This window comes from Melanotaenia boesemani, chromosome 2, assembly GCF_017639745.1.
Source record: "Melanotaenia boesemani isolate fMelBoe1 chromosome 2, fMelBoe1.pri, whole genome shotgun sequence".
Taxonomy (NCBI): Eukaryota; Metazoa; Chordata; class Actinopteri; order Atheriniformes; family Melanotaeniidae; genus Melanotaenia; species Melanotaenia boesemani.
In genome coordinates, this window is record NC_055683.1 from 22,884,188 (window position 1) to 22,895,634 (window position 11,447).

General features: G+C 38.9%; 1 protein-coding gene across 1 annotated transcript; it reads right to left on the reverse strand.

Moving 5' to 3' along the window:
* Positions 1-1,739: 1,739 nt before the first annotated feature.
* LOC121653419 (H-2 class II histocompatibility antigen, A-U alpha chain-like) lies at positions 1,740-3,547 on the reverse strand. Its single transcript, XM_042006901.1, has 4 exons — positions 3,261-3,547; positions 2,893-3,135; positions 2,530-2,811; positions 1,740-2,409 (listed from the first exon to the last, which is right to left on the reverse strand). The coding sequence occupies exons 1-4, from the start codon at positions 3,346-3,348 to the stop codon at positions 2,231-2,233; spliced, it is 792 nt and encodes a 263-aa protein (XP_041862835.1). The 5' UTR covers positions 3,349-3,547; the 3' UTR covers positions 1,740-2,230.
* Between the last annotated feature and the right edge of the window lie 7,900 nt (positions 3,548-11,447).

Consider the following 11,447-nt stretch of genomic DNA (forward strand, 5'->3'; position numbering starts at 1 on the left):
CTGGTCCCTGTATGACTGGTGTCAGAGCTTGGTCCACATCGCCGGCAGTAAATCAGAGTTGTTTCCCGTGAGGGTTGGACTCCGCCAAGGCTGCCCTTTGTCACCGATCCTGTTCATAACTTTTATGGACAGAGTTTCTAGGCGCAGCCGAGGCGTTGAGGGGATCCGGTTTGGTGGCCTCAAGATTAGGTCTCGGTTTTTATGGATGATGTGGTTCTGTTGGCTTCATCGAGCCGTGATCTTCAGCTCTCACTGGAGTGATTCGCAGCCGAGCGTGAAGCGGCTGGGATGAGAATCAGCACCTCCAAATCCGAGACCATAGTCCTCAGAAAAGGGCGGAGTGCCTTCTCCGGATTGGCAATGAGGTCCTGCCCCAAGTGGAGGAGTTCATGTATCTCAGGGTCTTGTTCACAAGTGAGGGAAGGATGGAACGGGAGATCGACAGGCTGATTGGTGTGGCGTCTGCAGTGATGCGGACTCTGCATCAGTCTGTCGTGGTGAAGAGGGAGCTGAGCCAAAAGACAAAGTTCTCAATTTACTGGCCAATCTACAGTACGTTCCTACCCTTACCTATGACCACGAGCTATGGGTAGTGACCGAAAGAACAAGATCACTAATACAAGTGGCCGAAATGAGTTTTCTCCAAAGGGTGGCCGGGCTCTCCCTTAGAGATAGTGTGAGAAGCTTGGTGATCCGGGAGGGGCTCAGAGTAGAAGAGCATCGAGAGGAGCCAGATGAAGTGAGTCGGGTATCTGGTCAGGATGCCTACTGGACGCCTCCCTGGTGAGGTGTTCCAGGCATGTTCCACCGGAAAGACCCAGGACATGCTGGACGGACTACATCTCGGGGCTGGCCTGGGAACACGTTGGGATCCACCCAGATGAGCTGGTAAATGTGACCGGGGAGAGGGCAGTCTGGGTTTCCCTACTTAGGCAGTTGCCCCCGTGACCTGACGCTGGATAATTGGCCGAAGATTGATCGATGGATGGATGTCAGGATTATGATGTCATCTCATAAATCAGACTGCTTTGCAAATTGTCATGACTTTGTATTATGATGTAAAAAGTTGTTTTTTTATTGTCTTTCTTCACTCAATATTACTTGTACAGATTGGTAGGGTGGTGGAAGAAGTTCACTGAGGAATAATTTGTAACCAGTTATTTTGGTATATTTACAGTGATTTCAAAGACACATGCTAAACCATGGAGACCACCGCCAAAAAAAAAAAAAAAAACAAACAAACAAAAGAAAAAACAACTTGTGTTTAATCAAATAGTTGTTTTCTTGCTTTGGATTCCATTCCTTTCAATTAAAAGTGTACCAATCACTAATTTATTGTACAAGAGCATCATGAAACATATATTATAAGAATAAGAATAAGAACAAGCATAAACCTTTATTAGTCCCTCAGTGGGGAAATTGCTTTGTTGTACAGGTGCAGAAAGCAGAAACATACAGGTGGTATAAAAAATAATAGGTAATAATATGTACAATATATGGTATGCAAAGTATATAAATATGTACACAAACATGTATATACTGTACTGTGAATATGTAGATAATCTTACACTAAATGAAAAAAAAAGAAAAAGAAGACAATTTCAATTATTAATAAAATACCTAAAATGCACACACACAAAATAATAATAATAATAATAATAATAATAATAATAATAATGAAAATAATAATATTAATAATAATAATAATAATAATAATAATAATAATAATAATAGAGACACATTTTGGATGAAGGGAATGATATTTAGTACCATCAGTGCCACTACAGTCAGCTTCAATTTTACAACAAAACCAAACATTTACAGAAACATTTGAAAGGTGTTGGTTTCAGCTCATAGTATGAGACTTGCACAGTATATCTTGCAGAGATTTGACATTTTTAAAATTAATTAATCACATATCAGTGAAGATGATAGAGCTGTCTTTTCTGTCTGTGAGCAGACATAAACCAAATTTGGGGTTAACTGATTACAGTGGTGGTTTTTAAGTATATTACATGATACAGATACATGCACCTATCACATCATATAATTATCAGCAGTGAAAACCAGTGAGTAGTTCTACAGAGGAAACTAACAATGAAGGGCAGATATGAAAATTATTAAGCTGAATTTCATATTTTTTTCAAAGTAATTTAGGAATTTTATTTTATTTTTATTTATTAGTCAGATATACTTTATTTATCCCATACTGGGAAATTGCAATGGGAAATTACATCCAGTTATGATTTGCAAGGATGATGCATTCTGACTGAGCACAGTCTTGTATGCAGTGATACTGGTGTCCCTTCACAAAAAAAAAAGTTCCTGCAGCAACGCCAAGAAGTCCAAGACTCACGCCAAGCCCACAGAAAACAGCCGGGCCACAACTTATCTCTTCTGTTTCAACTTCTAGAGAAAAAAAGAGAAAAATATTTAAAATTTAAAAAACATTTCTTAAAGCGATTTTAGATTCTGGTCAATTTCACATGTCGAGTTTCTAAATAATATGAATTCTTTTAGGTTTCTTACCCCAAAACCTGGTCTGAGGCTCCTCCAGTGCTTCGTGCTCCACGCTGCAGGTGTAGATGTCTCCTTGTTTTGGAACAAAGTTCAGGTAGGAGAAGACATGAAACGTCCCATCAGGATTAGATATAGTTTTGATGAAAGGATCTTCCTCTGCTACTTCTTTATTGTTCTTTGTCCACTTGATTTTGATTTTAGGAGGAAAAAAGTTGTTGCTTAAGCAGATGAGGGTATTGTCTTCATCTGTTAACACTTCATCTCTGGGATAGAGGATCGTTTCTGGAGCTTCTGTTGGTTAAATTATATTTATGTCATTGTTGTATAAGTCAATAGAAACCAAGGCAAATTAATAATGTAGGTATCCCTTACCTTTAGACCTTGTAACTGATTCATCTGGTTTCCATCTGGATATATCCTGCTTACACACAGTTTGGCATATCATTGCATATTCGAAAGCCCATTCGGCACGAAGAGTTGTTGGTGCTTTGCTGTCCCAAACACCAGTCCCCTTTTTAAAGTCTACATAGCAGATTTCATCACCATCCAGTGTCACACAGAGTTGAGTATCACTTGAGTAAAAGCATCCATAGCTATAACAAAGTTTGTGACCTCCTAGGAAAATGTAAATGAAACAATTGTAATCATGACGAACAAATTCAAAACACTTCCAATACACCTGTTTAAGTTAATATACAAATAAACAGATGCAGCAGCTGCTTGGAAATATTTCTACTTACTTTCTGCATAGATGTAAACTGCTCTTGAGAAAATAATTAAAATTCCAAAACAGATTTTATTTAATCTGTACCTATTTAAGTGTCCCATCACGGTTTCTCAGGCTCTGTCAGTATTCAACAAGTATGAGGCTTGGCAAGGCTGGCTGTCTTAGATGAAACTTCCTCTTTTCTACGTGTCATACTGCTAGCAACGGAAGTAGGAAGTCTGAAGCAGGGCCAGCTCTAGGTCGGCAGGTGTTCTAGGCAAAACAGGAGTTTTGCTCACCACCCTATGTGGCAAAATGCTTACCTAAACTGAAGCTACATAACTCAGTCACACACATTTTGTAAATAATGTACAAATTCTTGTCTCTTTATTAACATACAAAATAAAGTCACACTGAAACACTCTAAGCAAGCCACTACAAAAATGATAAATAGCACAAGATAAATAACATTTAGTTAAAAAAAAAACAAAAAAAAACTTAAGTGCTAAAGTCCAGGGAAAGAAATGGCACAAGTGCAAATCCTGAAACAATATAAAATGGTGCAATCAAAAAACACACAAACTATACGAACTGCCACATTTATGAAAAAAAACAACAAAACAAAACCAAAAAAAACAAAACAAAACAAAACAAAAAAAAAAAACACTGGGTAAAACAAAAAGTCAATTAAGCTATCAAATTTAATTTTGGAAGCATGTTTCATATCTCAGTGGTAACACAAAGTGGTTTAGTAATTAAGATAATTCCCTCGTGCCCTTCCAGCCACCAGGCCACCACTCAGAGAGACACAGAAAGGCAGTCTGTCTGTATTTCTGCATTGTGAATTCAGTGTTCTTCATTTACTTCTGCTTGCTGCAGATCCAGATATTATTAAATAATTGTCATTATTATTTGTTGAATTAACCTACATTCCTCTCTGAGCCTCTGGTGAAGAGAATGAGGCTGAGGCCTTCACTCTAGTAACTTCTACAGGCAAGGCAAGGCAAATTTATTTGTATAGCACATTTCATGTACAAGACAATTCAAAGTGCTTTACATAAAACATTACAGCAGGATGCAGAAAGCAATACAAGTGCATTAAGAAAACGAAGATTAAAAGAAATGCAATTAATGAAATAAAAACAGAGTGAAGATGCTAAAATAAAATAGATAAAATGCAAGAAATAAAGTTAAAGACAATATTAAAACATGATTCCAGTTTAAAAGAACCAGATGTAGATTTTAACTTCTAAATAAAAACTACTGAAATGCAACAGAGAGCAGGTGGGTCTTTAACCCGGATTTAAATAAACTGAGTGTTTCAGTTGATCTGGGAGTTTGTTCCAGACATGTTGAGCATGTCTGGCTCTGACTCTGGGAACTGATAAGAAACTGGATCCAGATGACCTGAGGGTTCTGGCAGGTTCATAATGGGTCAAGAGGTCACTGATGTATTTTGGTCCTAAACCATTCAGAGCTTTATAGACCAGCAGCAGAACTTTAAAGTCTATTCTCTGATGAACAGGCAGCCAGTGTAAAGACCTCAGAGCTGGACTGATGTGGTCCACTCTCTTAGTCTTACTGAGGACTCGAGTAGCAGAGTTCTGAATGAGCTGCAGGTGTCTAATTGATTTTTTAGGTAAACCTGTAAAAACACTGTTACAATAATCAAGCCAACTAAAGATGAAAGCATGGACTAGTTTTTCACTACACCCAGATTTCTGGCCTGGTTGGTGGTTTTTAGGTGTATAGACTGAAGCTCTGTGGTGACCTTTAATTGTTTCTCTTTGGCTACAAATACAATCACCTCAGTTTTGTTTTTGTTTAACTGAAGAAAGTTCAGGCACCAAGAGCCTGTGCGGGGCCTTGGTCTCCTGGTGACATTGTAGTATATATCTGTGGCTGTGTCTGAATGTGCACCCTACTCCCTAACCCCTCTTTCACTACATAGTGCACTCATTCTCTTTGCGATTCGGACACGAAGCTCCCTATTTTTTCTTCGCCGGAAACCACGTGACTACCGCCGTCACCACGACAACCACAACCCGGGTGACTTGATGCAGTATTCTCCATCGGAGAAATGGCACAAGTTTTAAATTTCTTCTTAATGACGCTAATTCAGCTTTTAATCGTCCAAATAAGTAAACAACGGCAGTCAAGACGAAGGAGACATGTGATGAGGAGAAAACGGATGAGGAGAATGGCACTTGTTGCGTTAGCAAGACACCACGTAAGTAAATAGTTTTTTTTTTTGTATTCTGTTTACCACAATCAGACAACGCCATCTTCTGGGCAAAGTTAAATATACTTTTGGTCCTCATCTCAAATTAAAAGCTGCTGTTACAGCTAGTTTTATGGGAGATCAGTCTCCTTTCTCTATAAAGAACACCCGTGACCTTTATGTAGACCAAGAACAGGCCTCAACTCCAGCTTATATCACATCTTAGTTATACATGTTATAAATTGTATGTACACTGGATTTAAACTAAGAATAAATTGAGACACTAAATAAAATGACTATTTACATAGAATGAACTTTATTGGTTAAAAGAACACCACATTGGAAATTAACTAACAGAATAACATGTTTAACAACAAACAACACTGAGCTCCTTCAAACATTGAATTTTAAGTAGCTACATTACTTGGGAAGTTGTTTTTTTTTTTCTTTTTCATTTTAGTCTTTTGTTTTATTTTTTTCCTTAAGTGTTTCACACAAACTCACAAAGTTTTATTTCTTTTAGAGACCACCACTTTACTGCCAGGTGAATAAAAACGTCCCCCTCCTGACCATGTATTTTGATGGTCACTCTGACCTCTGCCCTGACTTTCGCCTGAACTGAGACACCGCCTCGGGTCGTACTGGGCAGCTTTGGGCCACAGATCACCATGGCTCAGGGAAACACCTGAACATGCTGGTGTTTCTCTTCTGGCTGGCAAGCGGCACATCATACCGTGTTGTGGCCCGGGCCTTTGACATGCCCAAGGCCAGGGTCTGCGACCTTGTCCACAGGGTTGCGGAGACCATACTGGCCCTCCGCAGAAGGGTCATCAACTTTCCCTCTTTGGATGAACTGGCAGAGGTTTCAGCTGGTTTCCAGAAGCTTGGTGGATCTGTGGCATTTAGGAAGGTGGTGGGAAGCATTGATGGCTGCCACGTCAGGATCAAGCCCCCTGGTGATAATGAGGAATGTTATTTTAACAGAAAGCTTTTTCATTCCATTCAGTTCCAGGCAGTGTGCGACCATAGAGGCAGATTTCTGAACATTTTTGTTGGATATCCAAGATTAGTACATGATCCCCGTGTACTAAAAAACAGCCCCTTGTACACCCAACATCTTTACCCACCGAACGGCTTCATCATCATCGGCGATGGTGGATATCTGTGCCTGTCACAGCCCATCACCCTCCTTACTCCTTACAGGGAGCTTTTCTAAATGTTTCCCAAAGACTGAGATTCAAACTGCTTCACAAAACAAGAAGTTTGTATTTGTAAAAGGATGAAAGAAGACAACTTTTCACCTAAATATGAAAGCACCTTTAAAGCTGGCACAGTACTCTATTGTTATGGGGGTATTTTTCTATCTTTAATCAAGAGTGTAACTGTTTGCTTTGAAAGCAAGATTTCTGGTTTTCACACTCAAATATCATCTTGCTCTCTTTCAAAACTCTGATCTCACACTCAGAATGTCCCCTCTTGCTTTCAAATATATTGTTCTTCCTTATAAAACTCTACGCTCAGACTTGATCTCTTTCCCTCACACTTAGACACATTCTCTGCTCTCTCAAAACTTCTGCTCTTGGATATTTCTCCTCTCTCTTGGGTTGCCGAAAGAGCTGTCTGTCAAACCTCCTCCAGCCAATAGAATTCAAGATAAATCGAGAAACTAGTCCTCACTTTCTTCAGGGTGCACTTGTATTTCTTAGAATTTTCTTTTCCCTTCTTGTAAACCCACAGGACTAATGTTGCTTGAAGATGCATCTGAAGACTACAGTCAATGCTTTCAAGGTAGAAATCAAAATTCTGTTTCCACCAGTGATTGTATTTGACTATTTCCCAGTATAAGCTAAACTATCCAGCCATTAACTCACAAATCACAAAAAAAATGGATCAGCAGAAAAAGAAAAGGCTGCAATAAACATTCCTTATTTTAACAAAATCTCAAATCTCTAAATGTTTGTTTCTGTATGCTTTGTGCAACAAATTTCTTTCTTTCTATTGGCTGCATGTCTTCAGTTGAATAAACATGCACACCTGTTTTATTTCTCACCTGTCCATTAGTCACCTATGTACTCACAACCTCCAGACGCTTGACCAACAGTTCCTGCACAACTACTCTTAATTTAGCTCTCTGCTCTTGGCTATAAAAAGAAAAGTGTTGACCCTCCATGTTTATCAGATCATTAGTGTTGCTACGGGGCAGAGCCATTTTGGTTCTTTCCAGCTTGTAACTCTTCCTCTGTTTCTTACGATTATACTTTGATGGCGCTTTACCTGCCAGTTTTAAGACATTTCTATAATAACCATCAAGAATTAGGGCAGATTTGATCTCATGTGCATTTCAAATGCAATAGTTTTCTGTTCCACCCTGAAGAATAAGAATATTTGTGCTTAGCTTTTATATCATGACAGCATGGACGATGAGGCAAAACAGCTTATCAGAACATTAAGTACTTGCAATCTTAATGTTTGCAACAGGTAAAAGCATGTCTATATATTTGTGGGACTTTTCATTTATTAAAGAAAGATATTAATTCAGTTTTGCACATGTAAATAATCCAACATGATCAGAAAATAATTCTGTTTAGGCAGTGCTCTTTGGATGTGTTGTTTTTGCAAGACCTTGAAATCTGAAGATCTATGAACTAAAAATATAAACAGATAGCTGAGTTGATTCAACTTATGTATACGTCAAGGACATCACACATGACCCCTTATGTATGCTATCAAAAATACAAATTAATAGAAGTCTAAAGACAGGTGCCTCAATTAACTCTAACTGTCATGACTCTGCTTATCATGGTAGTAGTCTGTAGTAGTCTGTCTCTAGTGTGTGTATGTGTGTGTGTGCTTGTGCATATGGATGTGAGCGTGCCTTTCTTTGCAGGTGGAGTGTCTCTGGCAGCGGGTTTCTCTCACAGCTGTGGATAATCACCTCATTACTCAAACTGCATTTATGCTCTGGTCTGTTCACACACCTCTGCCGGATCGTTGCTTGCATTTGCTCAGTAAAGGTTTGGTTTTTGCAGTTTTCTGGCACTTTTTTTGTACATGACCTGTGTGAAATAACTTTTGTTCCATTCTGTTCAGAAGTTCTCCTGCCGAGTCGCTGTCTCTGACTCCACTGCCTTTTGCCTGTCCGACTGTGTGCCTGCCTGCTTGCCCTGACGCCAGCAAGTTACTCCTTTGTCAATAAAACCTTTTTTTTTTGCACCTGCTCTTGTGCCCTCACAGTGTCCACTATGACACTAACTCCCAGCTGTGTCCCAAATAATTATTCTTATCATCTATCAGAATTTAATCAATGCACTGATGTATATTTTTCAGAGGAAAAGGACACCGACTAGAGTGTGGAAATGTTTTCAGTAGGACACAGACATTCTGATTTAATAGAAAGGCTTTGATCTAAGAAAAAGTCTTTGAGCAAAATCTCAAAAATATATAACCATCATTAATTATCATTTTACTGATGACTCAGCCAGTCTGCCAGACTGGCTCATGCAAAACCAGAAAAATAGGACAAATTAGAGTAAGAAACATATAAAATACCATCTTTTTTCTAAGCTAAAAACAAAAATATTGGTACACTTTGTTCAACCTTCAACCTCGTACAGTCCAAAGTTTCAAGAAGCGTTGCAGTCATACACAAAACAATTATTGGATCGCGCTGCACTTTACACCCTGTGCTGTTCACTGGTTTTGCCACATTTATGTTACTGTGCTGAGATTTGAGAAAATAATAAAACTTCATTACATTTACTTATTATTTTGCAGTAAAGAGCAATAAAGGCTACTCACAAGGTCAGCTAATTAGAACACACAGATCCAATTTTTACATTCAAAACTACTGAAATTCACTGACATTGTATCTTACCAAATGGCAATCATCATGTATAGGGAAAAAACCAGACAATTACAGTAAAATATTCCAAATTTTTTCAGTAATTGGGAGGGAGGTTAACGATTAAGAGGGGGACATAAATTCAAAATCCTAAAGATACAAACAACTTTCAAAAGATTCTTTATTTCTATAACCGTTGTCAAGCTATGGAATAACCTAATTGAGGTGCTCAGGCAAAGTCCAAATATCAACCAGTTAAAAATATTGATTTTTGATGTTTATTTTTTTTCATTACTTGTTAATTGAGATGACATGACAGACGGAAAGTGTATATGTAGCATATACAATGGATTGGGAGCCTACAAGCTATGCTTCTTCTCATTCTATTTAGAATATGTTAACTATTTTCTTTTTTGTATGTTTTTATGTTGCTTCTATAAATTCCTTCCATATTTTGCTGTGCAAAGAACTTGTTTGTAGTACTTGGGAAGCCTAGTACTATCTACATATTTGGAATAAACAATATATAAACATGAATAAGCTCTGTACAAGCCACCAACCTCTCATTTAATGGCAAAAAAATGAAATAACTCTGTTGTTATTACATTTAATGTAAAAATAGCTTAAAGCAGAGGGTTTGAAAGTGGCCATTTGATGAGACTTTGTGGCCTTATTTTATTTTTTTTAATAAGGTCATGTGGTTAACTTGAGACTCTGTCACGGCTGGGTTCAGCCGTCGGAGGGAGGAAAGCAGGACCCAAATAGCAGACGTGATAACAGAACAGGTTTATTAAACACTAGGGATCTGGGTGGTCTGAGCTGGAGAGGGTCCGGGGTTCAGGTTCTCTGGGGGAAGAGGAAAATGGTGAGTGGGGTTCTATGCAACAAAGTCCTGTGATTCCAAGCTGGTGAGCGGCTTACTATATCCAAATGAAACTCTGGATTGAAGGAGGAGGTAGGCTGTCACGGCTGATCCTGAGCTGAAGGATGAAGGGCGGGCAGGCAGGTGGCGAGGTATACAGCTGGCGGTTGGAGGAGGAAGACTGGAGGTCAGATCACTGGAATGCTGGAGTGTATCGATGCTGGAGAAGAGGTGAGGAAGCAAAGGTAAGTATACTAGACAGGAACAATAGAATTACTAGTAGCGGCCTGATTTACCACAAAAAACAGTGAGATAATCTGGCGAGGTCTGGTTGCTCCTGCAGTCCTCATAAAGGGAGGTTTGATGAGGGTTGATGGAACGCAGCTGCGGAGAAAAGAGCAGACCGGACTCCGCCCCAAGCTCACTGAAACCAGCACAGCCCCACCTAAAGCTCAGGTAGAGAAAGACATGCAGCAGAACCGTGACAGACTCTTTGTGGTGGTTTTGAGTCTTTATGGTTCATTTGCATTTATTGGTGGTTGTTTGGACTGCCTGAGCTTGTTTTGTGTTCATTTGGGAAACTCCCCCAAAACTAATATATCTGTGATCTGTCTTTATTGCCATTCAGCAGTATTCACGATTACAGTGAGTGAAACAAAATTCCGTTTCAGTGGCTTCAGAAAATAAAGGAAAATAAAGAATATACTATAAAAAAAAAATATGTATCACCAAAAAGAAATTCATTCATTCATTCATTCATTCTCTGTTCTGCTGGGATGGGCTCCAGCTTATCCGCCACCCGTAATGAACCAAAAAGAAACAAGTTATAAAATAGTTGTATTTACATAGTAACAAAGTATTTACATAACAATAAAATTCCCATGTAATTTTCTATGTCGTGTCATAGCTAACATATTTCCTCTCATCCATTTACTGAGCCACACTTAAAATTATTTTGATTATTTACAAATGATTGACAACAAGCTATTGTTTATAATGTACCTTTATACAGAGTGTGAACAAAATCTCTGACCAACAATTAGACAAATTCCCCACACACATACACTGTCACCGGCCCCTGACGTCTGGCAGATTGTCTGATTGTGCATGCTACCTACCATCTGGTGTGTGTGTACCCGGTCACTTTCTGGCTGAGTAACAAGCTCCTCGGAGAGCAAGGTTGAAATGGGCTTCTCATTAGTCAGAACACCGAATCTTCACTCTTTAGACGTAAACAAGATCTTGGGTCTGAGCTTTGAGGTGATGTGGATCAGCTCAGTACGCAGGGACACAAACA